General features: G+C 49.2%; 1 protein-coding gene across 7 annotated transcripts in view; it reads left to right on the top strand.

Moving 5' to 3' along the window:
• The window catches only part of Znf618 (zinc finger protein 618), a 169374-nt gene extending 149002 nt beyond the window's left edge, over positions 1 to 20372 (top strand). For 2 of the 7 annotated variants that reach the window (XM_029476684.1, XM_029476688.1), the window contains 5 exons: positions 2018 to 2101; positions 3717 to 3761; positions 4646 to 4723; positions 12213 to 12314; positions 13887 to 20372. In XM_029476684.1, coding sequence (XP_029332544.1) covers positions 2018 to 2101; positions 3717 to 3761; positions 4646 to 4723; positions 12213 to 12314; positions 13887 to 15403 — 1826 coding nt within the window. In that variant the 3' untranslated portion in view covers positions 15404 to 20372. The remainder of the gene's footprint in view (positions 1 to 2017; positions 2102 to 3716; positions 3762 to 4645; positions 4724 to 12212; positions 12315 to 13886) is intronic. The other 5 variants (XM_021160790.2, XM_021160791.2, XM_021160792.2 and 2 more) reach the window with 3 other exon arrangements.
• The last annotated feature ends 2680 nt before the right edge of the window (positions 20373 to 23052 follow it).

Below are 23052 nucleotides of genomic sequence, written 5' to 3' on the forward strand. Positions count from 1 at the left end.
TAAGAAGCTAATTTGGGCCAGGCTGTGGTTTTGTGTTTACCGTACTTATGTTTCCCAAAAGGAGGGGAGTTGACCAAACTTGAAGTGTGGATTTTTCAAATACTGTGTTGTGACAGTTGTGTTTTTGCCTGCAGGTGGGAGGCTAAGTCAGGGGGATCAAAAGTTCAAGCCTTGCTTGGGCTATAGAGTGGGTTCAAGGCCAGATTAATCAACTTAGTTAGACCCTGTCTTAAAGTAAGAAAAGAGAGTTGGGGGGTAGCTCAGTGATAAGAGTAATTATGGAGGCCTTGCTTGGCGTTCCGTCCTCAGCACCTTAAAAGAATTAGATTGTCCACCATGGTCTCCTTGGTGGTAGACATTGGCTCACCGGATTGTAGGGTCAGGGCTTTCTTGACTTTACTCTTTTTCTTGAGCTTTGTGGCTGAGCCTTTGAAGGTCCATAGCATCTGCAGAGAATTGTCTGTGGGGACTGTCAGTCATTGAATGTCACTGTCTTCAGGCAAGTGTCAAGCAAACCATGGGCACATCAGTGGCTGCCTCTGTGAGACTTGGAATCCCTGTGGTGCATCTTACCTGGGCAAACTGTATGGTCAAATCCAAGGGCACCAGGTTAGGGGCTGTGAAATGGTGCATGTGAGAGGTCGAGACTGTCACTGTCATTATCCTGGAGAATATGGCTGTTTGTGTGCAGGTGGACATACACATGTGGATTTATATTTCACCTACCTGCCTGTTCCCCTGTGAATACAGATTAAGCCTTCTTACAGGGGAGGCACCTGCCCCAGATAAAGCCTCACACACTATCCTAGTGGGTCCAGGAGCCTGGCAACTTCAGTTTGTCTCTCTGCCTATTAAATGGGTGGTACTGCATTCGTGGTGTTGGGAGGAGTATCAGGTATACAGTAGGTGCTCAAGAATGAGAGCCCCTCACCCTCTGTAGGTAGAGAATGAATGGGCCTCTGCCAGTTTACATGCTGTCTGGAGGTACTCAGCCAAGCTGTAAGGGACACAGAGGAAGCATGGTCCTTACAGTGCCAAAAAGCCTCTACAGGCTGTGGGATAGTTTGAGGCAAATGGAAGACCTGAGCAGGCCTACAGGAACTGCCTGGGCTGGCTGCCTCATCCGTCATCCATGTCATACCAGCACTTTGTTGGGTAGGACAGACCTACTGAGTCGTGTTTCTCCAGCTGATTTTCAAATAGCACCACTTGGAAAGCTATCTAATCTTTTAAAATCCCTATATTTTGGGTGCAGGTTAAGTTAAAGCCCAGCGACTCTCCTTCTGCTCAGTGTCTCGGAGCCATTGGTAGCCTCATCCAAACTGTATAAGGGGCAGGGATGGCTGAGTATCTCAAATTGACTTTCCTGAGACCTTCATCTACTGGATCAGCTGTGTTCTGTAGTACCCAGAGCATCATAGAAAGAAGAGCTGGGTTATTGTCTGCTCGTGTGGGTGGGGATATAAGTATAGAGTTTTGCTTGGTCGATTCCATCCCTGCATTGTGGGATTTCCAGAGAGATCCTGCAGATGTAAGCTTTGGGGAAGGTACTAGACACGGCTGACAAGGAGTTCCTACTTCCCTATGTAAGTTCTGACCTTCCTCACACAGTCTTTGGCCTTCCCAGAGCAAGTATAAAACTACCCCTTCCTACTTGTCACATGTTCTGTCCCAGAACATCCTTTATGCCTTGAGATTCTTGTTGGGTCAAAGTTGCCTCCAGGAAATGGACTGACATCCTCAATCCTCATTTGGGAGCTGCCGCAGCAGAATCTTCCAGAGAAAACAGGAAAGTTTATCCTAGTGACTCAATCCTGGAGTAGAAAATGGGGCCCTGACCTGTCTGCCGTCTGCATTTCACCAGTGTGTCCTTGGGCAGGTCACCCCTTCCCTCTCCATTCCTCTACCTCCCAGACACACATTCTCTGAGCTCCAAGGGCCTCCTGCCCACTCAGCCCTGACAGATAAGCTAACCATTCCCCGTGCCATATCACGCCCCTCCTCTGCCTCCTTCCAGCAGAAAACACCTTCAGTCGTCGAGTAGAAAGCAAAGCACAGAACCACTTTGAAGAGACCAATAGCAGCTCGCAAAATTCCAGCGGTGAGTGTGTCTGTGGTGTGACATGTGGCATCACGTGTCACCTCCCACAGAAGAGCAGGTACCTATGACTGGGGTCTTCTGATGCATGGTGGGGCTTGTTGGGAGAGGGGCTGGGTAGGGAAATAGAGAGAGAGCAGAGCTTATGAGAAGCAGAAGGGGCCTTTATACCTAGGAGCCCTTCTGTGGCTGCATTTTGTCCTTCTGCCTTGCCCACAGACAGGGGAACTTCCTTAATCCCAAACTCAGGCATCAACTTAGCCAGCCCAGATGGGTAACCCTAAGAGAGCCATTTACTGAGTAGTGCTATATGTAGCAGGCTTCTTTCCAGAGAGGCAAACGGGGTGATACTGGAGCCAGAGGTCCCAGGTTCTGCACCCAATACCACAGAACAGAGTCTGCAGTGCTATGGCTTGGCCTGAGAGCTCCTGGTGGTGTTTGCTGCCACCTGGTGGCTGCCTTGTACTGGCACAGCTTGGGACTCCAGGATTTATTAAGCCTTGGCAGGAATGTGGATGGTCACCAGCAATCCCTATCTTAGAAAGGGACAGGAAGAGTGTATGCACAGTGATGGCCAGGACAGGAGGGGACAGGTCTGCCTAGTAGTAGACCCAAGCTCCATCAAACCCAGGTTTGACCCCTGCTCCTCTGGCTCCAGTGAGTGGCCTAGATGAGTCCCAACTCCTCCTCGGCTGCAAGTAGCTTGAGGAGCACGAACAGCCCCAGAGAACACAGGCAGGAGGGGGGAGGGAGTGTTGCTTTGGGCGTTGCTTGACTTGTTTTTACCTTGGTGTAAAACAAGCACTTGGCGCAAGTACCACTTGGGTCATCACTGTGACCCTCAGAGCTTCTGTAAGTGTAAGTCTAGGAGGAAAGCATAACCTGCCCGGGGCCACAGAGGATTAAGTGGCAGCCTGGAGCTAGAACGTGTCTCCTGTCATACCATGGGCTCTCTACCCAAGCCATGCTGCACCCCTTACAGCTCTCCTGCCACCAGGGCTAACGTATATGCAGGGACAGCACTGTCATGGGCTGCTGCTGGCACTGGCAGCCACCATTCATTGAGCACTTACGACGTGGCTGGCATGTGTTCTGAGCTTTGTGTGTTGCATCTGTTTTCACCCTTGCCACAGTCCTGTGGGGATAGTGTTCCTGTTACTCCCACTTTCTGGATGAGGAAACTGAGGCTCAGGATAAGTCCACTGTAGCCCCAGGTCCCCCAGACTACAGGTGGAGCCAGGACCCTCCTACTCTGCCTGCACTCCACTTTGCTGCCTGCTATATTGGAGGTTTGCCAGCCCCACTCTCTGGCAATGCTGGACAGTAGGAGGGCTTGCCAGAAGACAACCAAGTGGCCAAGTGCGTGGCCATATGAGCATCACCTGGGTCACAGAGCCTCACTGTCAGAGCACCCTGAGGCTCGGTCGATTTCACGTGACACTGTCTTCTCTGATGGTGTGCCTCTCTACCAGCACCTCTCACCTACCTTCCCACACAGACTGTGTGTCCACCGAGGTGCTCTCTCCACTGAGAGGGCCCCCTGGCTCGCTCACCAGCTGTGGTGCCTTCACAGCCCTGGGACTGGGGAACATTTAGCTAAACTGTTTCTCTTTTGCAGAAACTGCAAGTCCCCTGATTTCCAACCCTTTCCCTCTCCTGCAGAGTAAGTGATGGTCCTGATGTGGGGGTTGAAGAGGGCAAGGCAGGGCAGAGAGTGACTCTCTGGCCTCCCTGAGGGATAGACAGGCCTTGGACCACCCTTAGGGTTACTCCCAGTAATAGCCTTGGGAGGCTGCTAAGGGCCCCGGAGGGTGGAGAGGTAGGTAGGTAGAACCCTGAGCACACAGGAGGGGGACAGGTTACCCACTTCTGGTTATCCAGACAGCCTCAGGACTTCTCTTCCAAGCCGCCTTCTTCCCTCTCTTTCTCTCCCCTTCTACCTAACAGTGTGGCCTTTCTTTCCTCCCACTGTCCCCTTCTTTGCCAGGCACTAGTGTGCTTCCTGAATACTCTGAGATTTTGGTGTCCCTGCTGCCTGCTCCACTCAGCCCATCCTCCAGCTCCTCCAGTCGTACCCACTGCCTCGCTTCCTCCTCTCTTTCTCTCATTGCTTCCCCCTCCCATTGTGAGTTTCCTTATTCATCTGTGCATGTGTTCATCTTGTTTCCTCCATGAGCAGTGATGCTCGTGTGGTCCCACGGGCAGAGGGTTAAGCTGTGAATCCCAAGGGTCAGAGTCTGTTTCCTGGGAGCTCCTGGTGCCTGGATGTTGTCCTTCCCATGTGCTCAGAACAGTGCCTGCCACGGAGTAAGCGCCCAGGAAGCAGCGGGCCCGTTGAGTTAGCAGCCTATATCTGTGTGGCTTCCCCTCTTTCTGCTCCTGCCTCTCCTTGGCCTTTCTGTCTCCAAGCTAGTGGACAGGCCAGTGGACAGGCTGGGTCCAGAGCCCCAAGTATGCACCTGGATCCCCACCTTCGAAGCTGCCTGCAGCCCAGTGTCAGGGTGCCTGAGTATGGGCCACCTGTCACATGCCCACCTGTCTCCCCAGAACCCTATACGTGCGGCGCCTGTGGGATCCAGTTTCAGTTCTACAGCAACCTGCTGGAGCACATGCAGTCCCACGCAGGTAAGGCCCAGAGACCAGCAGAACCCACCCAGAGCACACACACCCCTCTCCATCCCATCATAACTGGACACACACATCTCTGGCACTTTTCGGGAACTTATCTTCTGAGCCTCAGCCAGCCTGTCCTTCATAGCTGACTAGTATGAACTCTGGCATCTCAGCTCTGCCTCAGGGTGGTTTGGGGAGGAGGGAGGAAAATAGGTTTCCCAGAGGTTGCAGGCCCAAAAAAGAGACCTGTAAATAGGTTCAAGGTCGACATGAGCAGAAGCGGATGGTAGAGAGAGGCCAGCAGTTGGGTAGATTGTGCTCAGGCCTTCCCCAGGGCAGTCCTGTGCACTAACCATTTCTACCTCTTGAAAGCCCTGGTTCTCAAACTGGAGCTCATGAAGCAATGAGCAGGGAGGAGGTTGGGGCAGAGGGAGTCCACAGGCTGCCAGGGCTAGGACCGCTCTCCCTCCCAGGCTCAGCCATCCACTGGCAGCCTTCTGAACCAGGCTCTGGTGAAGTAGCTGAGAGTTCCACATCCAGAGCCACTAAGCCTGACTTGGGCATTTGAAACCTCAGAGCCCACCCTCAGTAACACAAAGGCACAGCTACCCCACACGAACACACCTTCTAGTGCATCTCACTCCCTAGTGACTAAGCATTCAAATATATAAGCCCATGGGAGCTGTTCTTACTCAAACCATCACACATGGGTAGACTTCATCTTCCATTAGATGATACAATGTTACTCCAGCCTCCATTCACTCATTTCAAAAAGTGTTGTACACCAGGCCGTAACTCATATTGCCTTGGGAGAGCTCCCTCTCCTATAAATCATTCTACAAACACAACCAAGCTTTTTAGTGGTAGTCAGGACTCTAGAGTTCTAGTTCTGCTCCCTACATGCCATGAGACTTCAGGCAGGAATCTCTCCCCATCTTTAAAAGCAACGACACACAGACTCCTGTGGCCTGGTATCTTTGCCTCACATTTCAGGTGTCTCTCATCTCCCAACGTCTCCACGATCAGCTGAGGGTGGTTCAAAGCATTTACACATGCCCCTAATGGGATTTACAGCCCTGGAGGTGATAGCCATGGTCCCTCTCTTTGGGCACCATGTCTGGTTCCTGAGCCTTACAGCCCAGTCTCCCACAGTTAACCACAGTTAATTCAGATTCATTCATGCCTCCCCGCTTCTGTCTGTCTCTGTCTATCTGTCTCTGTTTGCCTCTGTCTCTGTCTTTCTGTTTCTGTATGTCTCTGTATGTCTCTTTCTGTGACTCTGTCTCTGTCTCTCTCTCTCTCTCTCTCTGTGTGTGTGTGTGTGTTATGTGTGTGTGTGTGTGTGTGTGTAGCTGTGAGTTTGGATGTGGGTGCTTCCCCATCATTCTGGCAGATGGTGGACAGAAGCATGATGATTCAAGTCTGGGCTGAGCCAGGAAGTGGCGGCACTATCTCTCAGCATCTTGGCTGGTTCAGAGTCTCTGAAGGGCTGCTTTGTGCTGGTCCAGCGCAGCCAGAGAATGCCTTCCTCACAATCCAGTGCAAAGCCAGGCAGAATCCCAGCTAGGCTGAATCGGGATTAAAGGATTGGCTTCATGGAGGGAAATTAAGCATTGTGAGCTGCACAGTTCACAGCGCCGATGATAAGGGGATCAGCCTCAAGTAACACCAATCTCATTAAGAGCCTCTGAACGGCACAGGCTAATTCACACTAGTGAACTTAAGTGCTGAAGGGAACCTGTCTGCCCTGGTGACAGGTCAGGACTAGGACTAGCAGACATGATGTTATCTATAGTGAGTGGTAGTGAGGGCTTGCCGTGTGCTGGGTACTGGTCATGGGTCGGGTATGTTGACTGAGGTACATTTCCATCCCCCTTATAAAGGCCTAGAAAACTATGTCTGCCATGGCTCATAACTATCTAACATCATTTCAACTCATACTTGCTGCCAGGTCTTGGTCTGAGAGTTTTACATATATTCACCATTTAATTCTCAAAGTAGCTCCCTACATGCCACATTAACTCCATTTCACAGAAAAGGATGCTAAAGAGCTGGAAAAATGGCTCTTAGTACAGTGTTTGCCTTGCAGGAACGAGGAGCTGAGTTCAGTTCCCAAAACCCACATAGAACGACTAGGCTTGGCAGTATACACACTTGTAAACCTAGCCTGGAGAGGCAAAGAGAGGGGAATCCTTGGGGCTCCCTGACCAGCCAGCCTGGCCTAACTAGTAAGGTGGATGCCAGTGATAGAGTCTGTGTCAAAAAAAATAAAATAATAAAATAAAATAAAGAGGGGGTGGGGGAGAGTGGCCCCTAAGGAACAATAGTCAAGATTGTCATCTGGCCTTCACACACATTGGCATGCACGCAGCACACGCCTGCATATGCTCACACACATACCAAGAAAAAGGAGTCTGAAGCAAAAGTGATTAAATTGACTTGTCAGGGTTATAAACTCAGTGATAATTGGACCGGGATTCTCACTCCCGGAATGAGTTCCGTTTAGATAGCATGGCCTTTTAACATTCACGCTGAAGCCGAGGTCTGCCCTGGTGGAGTCAGTGGACTGACTCAGGGCTGGGCCCTTGCAGTCCCCACCAGTGAGGGTGGAGAGCACAGTTAAGAAGCAGCCAGGAGTCTTTGCAGAGAATAAATTAAATCAGCGGTTCTCTGTTTTACCCTGGGGAGGTGGCCAACCCTGATTTCTGATCCCTTGAACCACTTCACAACTTTGGAATTCCTTTTTTCCACTGTAAGAGTTTTTCAAACCTTTCCTTCCAAAGATGAGGGTTGCAGAGTTGATATAGTCAAAGACTATGATACCTTTTATGGCCTAGCCTAACCTCACTCCATCACCTGTTGGAGGTACAAGTTGAGCATCCCTCTTCTGAGATGCTTGGAAGCCGAAGTGTTTCAGTTCACACAGCTCAGAATATGGGATATTTGATTATGTAGAGCATGCGTTCTAACTGTTCTCATTCCTTCCCTTTCTCAGGTTCCGCCGACCTCCTTCCCCCCAAAAGCATTTCCTCATGCTCCTATCTGTCTGGTTTGTTTCGTGACTTACTGAATTTAACTACAGCTGTCTGTATGACCCTGGGTTTAGAATTATCCATTGGATCGTGATAAGCTTAGCAGTGGGCAAGCAATTGAAGATGATTAATTCCCATCTTTCAGAGCCGGTTATAGCTGATAGTGTAGTAATAGGGGATAGGGCTCCACAGCCCTTCCCACATCCATGGCTGATTGCTGACAGGGACGGTCTTCTATAGGTTCAGTGCTGGTAACTGTAGCTGCTATGAGTTCATGACTGTGATGGTTGTGTGATGCCTAGAAAATGACATTTTCCAGCCCTTCTTCCTGTCTTTATCTCTTTCATTCTTCCTGATCCCACCTCCTCAGTTTCCCTGAGCCTGAAAAGGAGTAGTACAAGGTCTTTTTTAGTGCGAGGCACTCAGATATCATTTATCCTTGGTACCCTGGGCAGCCACGAATCTCTGCACTCCACTTATATTCACTGTCAAAGAAGCGTCTCTAATTAAGGCTGAGAGTCATTTTTGTCTGGTTGTATGAAAGAGGTGCTTAGTCATTTTAGTTAAACAGTAGTAATAAGTTATACCCTTGGGTCTCTGGCTTCCCCAAGTATGGATTGTTGGCCTGGCTTCCAGTACTAAGCATGGATTCCTTCCTGTGGAGTGGCGCTCCAATCGAATCAGAGGGTGATTAGTGGATTACGCAATAGTTGTACCGCTACTCCACGGGCGGGCACGTCTTGCCTGGAAGGTTGATTAGTAAGATTCACAGCAAGGTAAGTTCATTGACTTGCTGCCTGCATCACAACTCCTGGTTCTTTGAAAGTTAGCCAGGAGGGAGAGTATTTCCAGTGAGTTCCAACTTGCTTTCCTTTTCTCTTATAAGTGGTGTGTGTAGAGTTTTCAGCCAGGGGGTTTTAACACTGTAGTTCTGATCAGCATTCAAGAGAACTGACAAGAACCTGTTGTTTTGTGCCCCCCTGGAACCTCCTGACCAACTCCTTTGAAGGTACCCCATATCTGGCACCAGGAGTTTCGTATGGTGACCCACTGCTTCTAGGAGAAGCATTATCAAGCGACGATGGGTGTCTCTCATCAATCTCTATATTTTTAAATAGCTTAAAAAGTAGTAAATTTTCATATGGCTCTTTTGTTCATCCTTGGTTTTGGTTAACTCTCTCCCGCCCTCTCTCCCTGATCTACCACCCTCTGACCCTGCTTAAATATTAAGACCCCTCCTGTTGCCACTCTCGACTTTGCCTGTGTTCTATCCACACTCTTGTAAGGCACTCCCCTCTCCCAGTTTCCTCTTTCTAGACTCCAGACTACAGGGAAGAGTACTCTAGGTTAAGCAGAGCTAAAAAATGGAAGCTGAGGTTCACATATGAAAGAGACCAAGTGGTGTTTTATTCCTGGGCTGTCTTATCCCACTCACTATAATGCTTTTCCAGTTCCAGTTGTTTACATGAAAACTTCATGGCCTAATTTTTCTTCCTAGTTGGGTGAAATTCCATTTTGTATTTGTATCTGTTTTCGTTATCCATTCATCAACTGATGGACATCTAGGCTTTCATTAGCTTACTGTTGCCCATCAAGCATGGGTATGCAAGTATCTATACAGTATGATATAAGATCTTATGCATATATGACAAGGAGAAGTATAGCTGGGCCATCTGGTTCTAGTTGCTTTGTTTTGTTTTGAGAAACCTGAGTTCCAAAGTGTCTGCACTAGTTTACTACGAAACTAGATCCCTGTCTCTCACCTCGCACAAAGTTCAACTCCAAATGGATCAAGGACATCGACATAAGAACTAATTCCCTGAAAGTGCCAGAGAAGGAAGTGGGGAGTACCTTAAATACTTTCTGAATAGGACTCATGGATACACAGAAAATAAGACCAACAGTAGACAATGGGATGTCCTGAAGCTGAAAAGGCCTCTGTACAGTAAAGGAAAGAACTGTCAATAGAATAAAGAGGCTGCCTATAAAGTGAGAGAAAAAGACACATCTGTGTGTTGGACAGAGGGTTTTTGTGTCTGAAAGGAACTCAAGAAACTGACCGTGAAGAAAGCAAACAACTCAGTTATAAAGGAGGTTATGGAATTGTGCACAGAGTTCTCAAAAGAATAAATACAGATGGTTAATAAACACTTTTTAAAGTGTACAACGTTCTTATCACTCAGGGAGATGCATGTTAAAGCTACTTTAAGATTTCATCTCATGGGGCTAGAGAGCTGTCTCAGTGATTTCGAGCACTGGCTGTTCTTGCATAGGACCCAGGTTCAACTCCCAGCTCCCACATGACAGTCCCGGGATCTGACACCATCTTCTGGTCTTCGCAGGTACCAGACATTCATGTAGCACACAGACATACATGCAGGCCAAACATGCATACACATAAATTTTTTAAAAAATGTTTAATTAAAATATGCCATCTCACTTCAGTCAAAATGGCTGTCATCAAGAATACAAATGACAATACCAGTCTCATAAAATGAAGCTTGGGACTCTTCCTACCCATGTTTTCTAGAAGAATTTGTACAGAATTTGTATTATTACTTGAGTTTTGTTTTGTTTTGTTTTTTTACAAAGTCAGCCAGTGAACCTTTAAGAGTCTGGAGGTTTCTTTATGAGAAGTTACTTAACTCTGAACTATTTCTTTAATGGGTGTAGGACTCAAGTTACCAATTTCTTCTGGGATGAGCTATGTTTCTTTGTGTTTTTGAGGTGTTTCTCTTGCCTGACTTGTTGAATTCATTGGACTAAAGTTCATAATTACTTTTAGTCCTTCATGACATCTGTGGGCTCTGTAGTGATGACCCTTCGTTATTGATCCAAGTGATGTTTATCCTCTGGTGAGAGGCTTATCAAGTGTATTAATCTTTCCAACAAATGGGCTTTTGATTTCATTGGTTTTTCTCTTTGAAAAACAATTCTTGATTCTTTGTTAATGTCACACCATGCATCCCAATCCCATTCATCTCTCCATTCCTTTGTATCCACCCTCTGCCCTCCCAAACTCCCCCCAAAAGGCAAATTTTAAAAAGAATACATACATACATACATACATTTATACATCTTGTCATGGAAGCTATAGTATGTCACAGTGTGTCCCACAGCATACTCTTTTATCCATACATCTTTACTTGTTCATTGAAGTGAGTCATTGGTCTGATTTGAAGCCTCTGGTTTCTACTACACCATCAGTACTGGATGCTCACTGGGACTCCTCTTAGATATCCTGTTGTTGCCTTGTGTCATGGAGGTCCTGCACCTTTATTTCTGTAGGACTGGCCCCTTCATGTGTTCCAGCAGTTCATAGGTGAGGTATATGTTGGGGTGAGCCAACTCGATGCTCTGGATCTGAACCTGGGGGGTAGCTGACCGGTACCCACACCACCACGGCAAGCTCTCTAGCACAGTCTTGGCTAGCTTACCCAGTACTGCAGCCAACAAGGGATAGGGCCAGCTCTCCTGAAATCATGACCTCAGGGCTGGTTCACTTGTACCTTCACCACCAGGGCCAGTTCTACTGTGCTATCTAGGCAAGGTCTGCTCTCCTGATTACTGCAGCCAGTGAGAGGCCAGGCTTCTGGGCCAGCTTTCCCACCTGCCCTGCTATAGGCAGCAAGGGGCAAGAGGGAGACATCTCTCCCTCACCCACACCAACACAAGGCAGATGGGGGGCTGGGCCAGCTTTCCTACTCTCATAAGATGCAGCTGTGCCCTTCTCCCCCACCACCACCAGGGCCAGCTCTACTGTGCTACCTAGGCATGGTGTAGGGCCACTTCTCCGGGGCAGGTCCAGCTCTGCACAGAGCATCAACATAGTCCCGTGAGTGGTAATTTGAGCTATGGACCCCTACTGCTGCATGGCCATAGGCCAGACATGGCCCTCAGCAGGAGCACAAGCCAGGACTTCACCATGTCTTCAGGTGGCAGAGAAGATTATTCATCCCCACCCTCATGTTTCCAACCCCACCTCTCTTCATAGTGCTCAGGCCATCCCCTTCTCTTTATTTCCCGTCTGTACACCCCATTCTGGCATGTTGTAGTAGCTTCTGCTGTGGATGGGCCGCAAAGCTAGTGGCCTCTGGGTAATCATAGGGCTGGGGGCTGATGTTCTTTGTAAGAGTCCTCTATGTCCTAGGCTTTCCCTGTTGTCTCCATAGTCCTTCCTAAAGTTGTGGGGTGGCCATACCATTGTCCTAAGTTTCTAGATTGTACAGATGAGGCTTTGAAACCATAAACAGTCGTGTGAGAAGCCTGAACTCAACTCCCTGTGGCATGCGTTGCTTTACCCCGAGTTGCTCATCACCCACACACCCACCCCTGCCCCCCACATCCACCCCTGACCCCCACACACCCACCCCTGCCCCCTACACCCCACCCCTGACCCCTTGATCTTACCTTGCTCTTCAGCTTCCTCTTACCTTTCAATGTGACCCATTACTCCCTTTGTTCTGCAGCTGACAATGAAAACAACATCACCTCCAACCAGTCCCGATCTCCACCTGCTGCAGTGGAAGAAAAGTGGAAACCTCAGGCCCAGAGGAACAGTGCCAACAACAGTAGGTCTCAGTATGCTGGATCCTGGGACCCCTGGAAGTCCTACAGCCCCAGTGCATCTGTAGCCTGTCTCCCCACTGCATCTATAGCCTGTTTCTCCATTGCATCTATACCCTGCAGCCCTACTACATCTATACCCTGAAGTCCCACTGCATCTATACCCTGCAGTCCCACTGCATCTATAGTCTGTTTCCCCACTGCATCTATAGCCTGTCTCCCCAACTGCATCCATACCATGTCTCCCCACTGCATCTATAGCCTGTTTCTCCATTGCATCTATACCCTGCAGCCCCACTACATCTATACCCTGAAGTCCCACTGCATCTATAGTCTGTTTCCCCACTGCATCTATAGCCTGTCTCCCCAACTGCATCCATACCATGTCTCCCCACTGCATCTATACCCTGAAGTCCCACTGCATCTATAGTCTGTCTCCCCAGTGCATCTATAGCCTGTCTCCCCCACTGCATCCATACCATGTCTCCCCACTGCATCTATACCCTGCAGTCCCACTGCATCTATAGTCTGTCTCCCCACTGCATCTATAGCCTGTCTCCCCCACTGCATCCATACCATGTCTCCCCACTGCATCTATATCCTGCAATCCCACTGCATCTATAGTCTGTCTCCCCACTGCATCTATAGCCTGTCTCCCCACTGCATCCATACCCTGTCTCCCCACTGCATCCATACCGTCTCCCCACTGTATCTATAGCCTGTCTCCCCACTGTATCTATAGCCTGTCTCCCCACTGCATCTATAGCCTGTCTCCCCACTGCATCTATAGCCTGTCTCCCCACTGCATCTATACCCTGTCTCCCCACTGCATCTATACCCTGTCTCCCCACTGCATCCATAGCCTGTCTCCCCACTGCATCCATAGCCTGTCTCTCATTGCATTTATAGCCTGTGCCCCACTGCATCCATAGCCTATCTCCCCACTGGACCCATACCCTGTCTCTCATTGCTAACACCTGTACTTCCTGTGAGACTGAAGATGATGCTTACTTGTCCTTAGGACTCAGGCAGGAATTCTCAGCTTACAGACAGGCAAAAGAAAGCCAGGAAGAAGGGGTGTGTGTGTGTGTGTCCCCAATGCACTACTTTTTTTCTTCCAGAGCTGAGGACTGAACCCAGGGCCTTGTGCTTGCTAGGCAAGCGCTCTACCATTGAGCTAAATCCCCAACCCCCAACACACTACTTAAAGCCAGAGTCACAGCTAGAACCCCACATGTTTACAATTTCCGTAGACTCTTTTCTTGACACTAGCCCTATAACACTTTCCTCACTAAAGATTCCTATATAATTCCTGCTGAGAAAAAGGTTATATTCAAAGGTTTAGGTAACTGGCATATGTGGCAAGTATGTTGCGTACCCACGGTAGGCATTATTTATCAACCATAGAACTTTATCCCTATGGTGCCATAGGGATATGGTACAGACCATATCAATTTGTATGCGAAACAAAATCTATTTGTTATTCTTCATGCTAACCATTTAGGATATTGCTACTGCCAGGTTAAGCAGCTTTGAACGTCAAAAGTAATCCTTTCTCTTTTTGTGTCCCCTGCCAGCCACAACCAGTGGTTTGACGCCTAACAGTGTAATCCCTGAGAAGGAGCGGCAAAACATCGCAGAGCGGCTACTGCGGGTCATGTGTGCTGACCTGGGTGCACTGAGCGTGGTCAGTGGGAAGGAGTTCCTCAAGTTGGCTCAAACCTTGGTAGACAGTGGCGCCCGCTACGGGGCCTTCTCGGTCACTGAGATCTTGGGCAATTTTAACACCTTGGCACTGAAGCACCTGCCACGCATGTACAACCAGGTGAAGGTGAAGGTGACATGTGCCCTAGGCAGCAATGCCTGCCTAGGCATCGGTGTCACATGCCACTCCCAGAGTGTGGGCCCTGACTCCTGCTACATCCTCACGGCCTATCAGGCCGAGGGTAACCACATCAAGAGCTATGTGCTGGGTGTGAAGGGCGCAGACATTCGTGACAGTGGTGACTTGGTGCATCACTGGGTGCAGAACGTGCTATCAGAGTTTGTGATGTCAGAGATCCGGACCGTATATGTGACAGACTGCCGGGTGAGCACGTCCGCCTTCTCCAAGGCCGGCATGTGCCTTCGCTGCTCAGCCTGTGCCTTGAACTCAGTGGTGCAGAGTGTGCTGAGCAAGCGGACACTGCAGGCCCGCAGCATGCATGAGGTCATCGAGCTGCTCAACGTGTGTGAGGACCTAGCAGGCTCTACGGGCCTGGCCAAGGAGACCTTTGGCTCTCTGGAGGAGACGTCACCGCCACCCTGCTGGAACTCAGTGACAGACTCGCTGCTGCTGGTCCACGAGCGCTATGAGCAGATCTGCGAGTTCTATAGCCGTGCCAAGAAGATGAACCTCATTCAGAGCCTCAACAAGCACTTGCTGAGCAACCTGGCCGCCATCCTGACCCCCGTGAAGCAGGCTGTCATAGAGCTGAGCAACGAGAGCCAGCCCACCCTACAGCTTGTGCTCCCTACCTACGTCAGGCTCGAGAAGCTGTTCACAGCCAAGGCCAACGACGCGGGCACCGTCAGCAAGCTGTGCCATCTCTTTCTGGAAGCGCTCAAGGAGAACTTCAAGGTGCACCCGGCCCACAAAGTGGCCATGATCCTGGATCCTCAGCAGAAGCTTCGGCCTGTGCCGCCCTACCAGCACGAAGAGATCATTAGCAAGGTGTGTGAACTCATCAATGAGGTGAAGGAGTCCTGGGCCGAGGAGGCTGACTTCGAACCTGCTGCCAAGAAGGCTCGCTCAGCCACCGGAGAGCACCCCGCCGCTCAGGAAGAGGACCGGCTGGGCAAGAACGAAGTCTATGATTACCTTCAGGAACCCCTCTTTCAGACCACTCCTGATCTCTTCCAGTACTGGTCATGCGTGACCCAAAAGCACACGAAACTGGCCAAGCTAGCCTTCTGGCTCCTGGCGGTTCCTGCTGTCGGGGCTCGGAGCGGGTGTGTAAATATGTGTGAACAAGCACTTCTGATCAAAAGGAGGCGACTGCTTAGTCCCGAAGATATGAATAAGCTCATGTTTTTGAAATCTAACATGCTTTAAGACTCAACTTTGAGGGAAAAAAAAAACAGACAAAAAAAAAAAAGAAAAGAAAAACATTAGGAACACACACAACACTGTCACAAACAAAGAAATTTAAGTTCTAAACACTGTGGAACCTCATTGTAAATGCCCCTTGGAAACTTAAGTGCTTTTTTTTCGGTGTGTGTTTGTGTGTGTGTGTGTGTGTCTGTGTGTGTATTGTGTGGTGTAGTGTATGCACACATGTCCATACCCACACACATGACATTGCATGGGTAAAGGATGTGGGAAGCTCATACTCAAATGCACAGCCAGAGAACCTCCACATGCGTGCACACACACACACAGGCACACACAGATACACACACAAACACACAACCCTGGTGCATGCATGCATGCCTTTCCTTGGGCATGTGTGCACTGAACGGGGTGGGTCAGGAAAGCTGAGAGACTGGGAAAACAGGAGTGGTTTCGCTTTTCTCGGACAGGGGCTCTAAGGACTCCCGTTTTCAGGTGTGCAGATTGGGAGAAGCTGGGGTTGTGAGATATTCAGGCAGCTGAGGGCTGAAGTGAACTCCCATCCCCCAGCCCCAGCCCTCCCTCACCATCCCTTCATCTCCTCAACCCGTGGTACCCATCCTCTGCCCCAGCTGCTCCGGCCGGTTGTCCAAAACTGTGTCAGATGGACAGTTTCTGCACTGGACTTTATTTCTTGTTTCACCTTCAGGGCATTAAGCTGCTGTACCTGGGACCTCCCCCTCAGGTGTCCAGGGCAGCTGCCTTAGAAAACACACTATCTATCTCCCCAATTCAGGAAAGGAGACTCTAGAAATATAAAGCTGATGTTCTACTTTTTAATATAAGAGAGAGAGAGAAAAAAACAAGACTTTCTTTTTCCAGAGACATAGCTGACTCTCCACTCAGTTTTGTTGTTGTTGTTGTCGTCGTCATTTTTTACAATACTTTAGCAATTTTTTTATCTTATGGGGGACTTGGTTTCTTTTCACATGTGATTTCTGGGAGGCACTGAATGTCTGACTTACTTTCTGGAGTCTTGTTTGTTTTACTCACCCTCTTTTATTCCTAAGTCACACTGTAAACTAGCTCATCTCAATGGCGGTGTCCAGGACTCACCTAACCAAGATCAAGGCCATGGCTGTGGGTCTGGAGTAGGGAGCTGGGAGGAGCCCTGGGTCCTTGGCTGTGGGGCTTGGTGGAAGCTATAGTGGGAAGCATGTGGCTTTAGGATCCTGAATGTCATCGAGAGAGCCGCTGCCTGGTTCCTGCCTGTGGTCATGTGAATGTCTGCCTCATGAATGTCTGCCCCCCGTCCTCAGACTGCTTCCTCCTGCTCACCATGGCCTGACCTCCAGTTCTGCAGGGACACTGACTTAAGTCCATGTTTGTGTCTGCCAGACCCACAGCCTCTCCCACTCCCCAAATCCCAGGGGTTCTGGGAGTTTACAGCCCTCAGAGGTCCCCACAGGCACCTCAGACCTGTAGTCAGGACAGTGGTGGAGCACAGGATGTTGCTGGCTGAACAGTAGGCATTCTGCAGGTGGATGTGCTGACTAAATGCTGTGAAAGGGCTTGTTAGCCCTTGCTTCTAATCCCCTTGGCCAGGAACTAATGCTTCTACACACAGTCCAGATGCCAAGAGGGGGCCGCCATTCTCTTCACAGGATGATGAGCAAAACTACCCCATAAAGGTCTTTAGCTTGGTGTCTCTGATCCCTCCAGTGACCACAGCTGTGGTATGGGGATGCTTATACTTCATGCTGAGAATGGCCACCCCTGAGGGGTTATTTGCAAAATCACCTCTCCTACCTGGGGCTTGGACTGCCCCCCTCCTCCATCATAAAGCATTACACAACTGAAAGATACCTCGACTTCAAAAGCACTGTACCCGTAGCCCTCGCCTGTCAGCAGGAGGGGAGTAGAGATGTGAAGACTCAGTGGCTTCCAGTTATGCTCAAGGTTCCAGAACTCTGTCCTTGAGGCCTAAGCCCACACTCTTCACCTCACATGTCTAACCAAGCTCTCCTGTAGAGTCTCAGACACACAAACAGATCAGAGAAGGCTGCGTCCACATCCACTTCAGCAAGCTATGGTCTCAGGAACCACCATACAATCCCTACTGCAAGGGATGTTGTAGACATTTCCATCATGGTGTCTTCAACGTGGCACTTACCGTCAGAGGAACCTCTGTCCACAGTGGAGAGATCCAGACAGGAACTGAATGTTGCACCCTGAAGAATGTAGGAATGTCTTCACACTGCCCGTGGACTTCCAGGAGGTGGGCTCTGGATTGATGATGAAGGATACCTCTGGTCTCCCTCGTCTGTTGGGAATGGGGTTGTAACCCAGCACTTGTAGCCACACTGGAAGCTGGGTGCTTTGCGCAGTCAGTGAAAACAGATCCTCAGGCAGAGCTGGGCCCGAGCTGCTGTTACAGCCAAGCCCAGATGTGCATTGCAGGTACTCTTTTGGAGTGTGGAATATTCTCCCTCCAGAAAGAAAATTAGCGTTAAACTCCAGGCATCTGGTCATAGGTAGTCACCTCCTGTCCAGTTCATTTGCACCTTGAATCATCTATCCTCAAGGCTTAGATTGCCTCTATAGCTTCAGCGTGAGCCCCACTTGGTCCTCAGAAACTCATCGCTGGGATGCCTCGTCCTCAAAGATTAGAAGGGAGTAGGCGGTCATTTCTCTCTAGTGTCCCTAACCGGAAAAGCTGCCCAGTGTCTGCTGTCATCTGGGCCATCTCCACAGTGCACATCCTGCAGCCAACAGCTCAGTAAATCCCAAAGATCCCCCAGGTCCAGCCACAGGCCCCGTCAACAGCAATATCCAACTTACCAAATTCTAGTTCAGCCAAAGCACTAAGAAAGGCTCTTCCAGTTGATCTCCAGTGGCCTGGGCTGGCCTCAGCCTTCAGAAGGATTTTGCCATCTGCCTCTTGATTCTGTGATCACTATAGGTTTTTCCATCATAGGCTATTGGGGGCTGCAACACCAGGAAGCTGGGCCATTTCTAGCATACAGCCTAGCTTGAGCTGTATGATTCTCTGGACACAAATGGCCGTTGCTTTAACATCCATGGACTCAAACGCAGAAGGAGAGAAGAGGAGCTTCCATTAGTAAGGTTCTCCCCTCAGGCTACTGTCACTTTGTTTCATCGGTGAAACAGGCTCTTTTGCCTGGGATTCAGTCACTCAAGTGGTCTCAGGTTCTATGAGGAGTGGTTATACATGGAAGCACTTATTCTCAGCGTGGTTCTGTTCCCAACACCCAAGTCCTCCTGTCAAGCTTCCCTTGCACGGCTTTCACAGCGCCCAGAATTCAGTGTGTCCCGAGTGAACACGGCTACCTGCATCCCATTCCTAGGGCTAGCCTGCACGGGAAGCCACATGTTACAGCACGAGGGATGCTGTCAGTATTCTGCCTGGTGGCTCTACATTTGGCATTGTGGGGTTGGCGCTAGGCAGAGGGAAAGGTACCTGTTTCCTGGTGAGAAGGGCAGCTGGTGACACTGATTAGAACTCATCTCCAGGTTTCTAGGAAGGACCTGGACACCAGCCGTGTGGGCTGGCCAAGAGTCTTCATTTCAGTTCGACAACTTTGATCTGCACTTTGAAGAAACGGAAGAATTCTACAAGGCATGTTTTCCACTGTGAAGCTGAATCTCTGCTTTTGGAGACCCGCCCCCCCCCCCAATATTTTTTTTGAGCAAGGTCCACTGGACTCCAATTTTCCTGGACTTGGGCTAGACTTCCTGAGGAGAGTGTGGATGTCGTACATGCTCACTCAGAGGACACAGGGTCACCAAGAAATAGCAAAGCTCGTATGTAGGCAGGATGCCACACCAGACCTTGTCATATCATGCTCGAAGAGAAGAGCACAGGACACTCGGTACCCCATAAGCTATGCCAAGCTCCCAGCTTCCTGGTCTTGGCAGCGGTGTGACATTGTTTTGTCTGTCTTTTATCTAGAAGAAGGTTTCTGGAGGGCAGAACCAAGAGAGTGAGGCTCAGGCTATACCCTGGAGACAGTGCATAGGGGCTCCTGTCCCCAGGGCCATGGGAGAGCTGGCGAGGAGGCTGCCCCTCCCCTTCACTGTGGCAAACGTTTGCTAGGCAAACCAATGATGCGGTGTTTCCTCATGTTTCCCTCCCATCTCCCCTTTGCAGGCTCTCCAGGGGTCAGGGATGGTTGTGGCTGTGGTTGTTTTTTTTCCTCTCTTATTTGGGTCTGAGGATGGTAGTCTGGAGAGCCCTGGCTTTGACCAAGGGAACCTGTGGTCTCTGAGCACGTATAGACCTCACATGGAAGAGGGTGGTGCTTTAAGGTTCCACTCCCACTTGGGAAGTTGACTAGCCTTGGAGTTGGCATTGGCATCACCACCAGCCAAGGTCCTACCATTCCTTGGGCACCTTGACTCTTTGAACCAAAGGTCCTTAAAGGGGCAGAGCCCAGCCTTGTCCTTAGGAGTCAGAATCTGCAGGCCCGCTGGAAGGGGGGCTCCCACAATCCAGGTGCCAGAAGGCTCACCTAGGACCATTCTTCCAGCCAGCCATCGTGGGTGGCTTCCCAAACAGGGCTCGAGCCTGTGGCCTGACTTGGGCTGGGTCTGGCCAACCATGAAAGAGCAAGAGCCATGTGGCAGGGCCATCCAGATCCCAGGCATCAGGAAACCATTTTGTATAACAGCCCGAAGCAGAGATATTTTTTAAGACGCATGAAGTATTTTCAGTTGTCTTCTGATCCTATCGTGTTTTTTTTTTCTTTTCCCCATAACTTCCCGTTGGTGATCCATTCACATCAGGTAAATCTTGAGAACGCCTTGGTGCCCCATTCCTCCTGCCCTCCTACTCAGTGACCACGTGTGTGCACCTCCATCCTGTCTCAGTAGTAAAGACGTTCTAGGCAATACCATAGACACATCTGTGTCTCGCTTCGAGTGCAAGAAACTCAAGTCATCTTAAAAAAAATTTAAAAACACAAAAAAAATTTACAAAAAAAGCAAACACACACACAAAAAATATCTTTTTTAGGCCAGAGTTTTCTACAGGTATTAATGAATATTTTTCTTAATCCTTATAAGTTTTATGTGTTTAATATTTCTTAATACCAGTAGTATTAATTTATACTTTTGTAGCAACATAATATTTTTATAAACAGCCAATGCTTGGCTCAAGTCTTCACGGGGGTTTATGCAGGGCTATCTTAGGGACCCTGTGTACCATGTACTGTATTTAAAAAAAAAAAGTTACCCAGTGTCACACTTGCTGTGTTAATAACAAAGAAGTCATTGGCGGTCTCCTGTATTGATGGTGTGGGTGCAACAGTCCTTCCGGGAGCCACATTGCATGGGGGTTCAGTTGCCAGTTCTTGTGATACATAAACTCCCAAGGCCAAACTTGAGGGTTTATTTAGGGTTTTCTGTGTGTCCTTTGGGGTGTTTTATTTTACTTTGGTTTTAGGTACTGTTTCTCCATTTTATAGCCAGATTGGTTTCATGGTGTTTAAACATTTTACTGATGTCAAATGGAAGAAAGGAACAGAAAATTTTTAAAAGAGATTTTTACAAAGTAATAAAATGTAAAACCGAGCTGTTTCAATGTTACTGTCTTTCCGTGTCTGTTCTTGTCCACAAGTGGACTATTCCCATGGATTGTGGAGAAGAGGAAGGTTCCACTGGGTTCCTTAAGTCACCAAAAGCCCTGGCCCAAGATTCAGTTCCTCCCCTGACCCCCAAACCGTTTCCCAGCTGGTTGATGCCAAGGTAAAATGACATCCTTCCATGACTAGAGGATCAGTCGCCTAAGGGCGCTCCCGAGTTCATGTCAGTGTTGTATTTATGGTTTTACAATAAAACAACCTTTAGGAACCTCTGGTGTGTGATGTTTTTCTTAGGTTGGGGTTGGGCCATATCATCTACACAACACAGATCCTGCAGTGGCTAGAGGATAGAAGTCCGGTACCAAGGTAGCATGAGCCTGTTACACTCTAAAGTCATGCTTGCACATTCTTCATTTGAGTCATTGGTTGGCACAGCACAGGCCCAGCTCAGTATTTGGTGGGTATAAGAGAAGGCACCCCAGGATTCTGTGAGCTGCTGTGAGATGACTTGTAGAGAGCTGTCATGGAGAATAAGGGATGGGTTTTAGTCAGTCCTGCTGGTTCAGTACAGAAGGCACACATCTAAGTGGGCCTGGCCCCACAGTCGTCCATGAGGCTCTCGTGCCTTTACTGTAGTGTCTGGGTCTCCCATGCAACCTGCATGTGTTTACGGCTGTTACATGTATCATTTGTTTCCTGGGCAAACCAGCCCAATTCCTGATAGCACTGGAACTCTAAACACATGAGAGTTGGCTCCTACCACTTATTCAGAGTCTGATGTCACAGACAAGAGGACATTTTTGCTTTCCTTCCATAGGCTTGAAGTTGAGGGAGAAAAGATCCCACTGGAAAATGAACGTGTGGAGGGGAGGGTATAGGACCTCAAGGGAGCCCAGCACAGGAAAGCTGCCCCCTTTAGTCTCCAGGTAAGTAAAGCACAGAGTCCCTCCCCACCTCAGGCTCCACCCACTCCCCTCACTAGTGCTAAGGAACTCCACTCTAAGATGAGTTATTAGTATCTTCTGAAAAAACTTCCGTCGGATTATGTGCAGGTGACCTAAGTATACTGGCCCCTTCCCAGAGGGCATCAGCCTAGCCCTGCAGACATGCCCCTGGGAGCTTCTACAAGGGGGTCATGGGCACCTCTGTATCAGCAGATAAAGTTGGCACAGGGATTTCCCCACGGCTGAAACTATAAGGAAGTCTGTGGTGTCCATAAATTTTCTGAATTCCTTGACCTCCAGGGTCAAATAAGGCCAGGCCTCTGGGCCTCACCACTGGAGGGCTAGCCTCTGGGTTATGGCCATTTAAGAAGATGTTTATTTATTTTTTTTTGTAACTTTGATATTCCCTTGTGGTTCATTGTGTTCAGTGGTCAAAGTATGTGCTGTGGTCAAAGGCTGCTGTGAGAGCCAAGGAAGTTCCTATGGGTCAAGCTGCATTTGTGCAGATTACATTCTATACATTTAGAATGTTCTCCACATACAGAAAGTGCAATACATAATACAGCGAATAAAATGTGTACACATGTGTGTAAGAAGATGTTTCTTAAGCAGCCACATATATACTGTAGCAAGTAAATATGGAGAATAACCACACACACACACACACCCCCCCCGCCCCAGGCAAGACTGGATACTCTGCGCCTCCTCAGGGTAAGGGCTCCTGGGTGGAGAATGAATCCTGAGGCCTTCCTTGTGGGAGAAGTGTTGTGGATTCCTGGAACTGAGTTACAGACAGTGCTCATCCAAGGGATGATTGTGTTGTCAGGGTTCACGATTTATTTACTAGTTAAAGCTGTAGCGAGTCCCGGGAATGCCTGTCATGATGGAGGTTGAAGATGCCTAGCCTGATAGGCTCAGAACTGTCACAGAAGCAAATGCCTTCAGGACAGACAATTGGAGACAGGAAACGTGAGCTACAGGGAGAAGTATCCTCAGAGGACAGCTCAGGGCCCCCAGTTTGTCTTCCCCAAAAGAACTGAGTGGCCTATGGGGTAGCGCATGTCTCTGATTCCAGAACCAGATAGGTAGAGGCAGGGCAATCTTG

This window comes from Mus caroli, chromosome 4, assembly GCF_900094665.2.
Source record: "Mus caroli chromosome 4, CAROLI_EIJ_v1.1, whole genome shotgun sequence".
In the NCBI taxonomy this organism is placed as follows: Eukaryota; Metazoa; Chordata; class Mammalia; order Rodentia; family Muridae; genus Mus; species Mus caroli.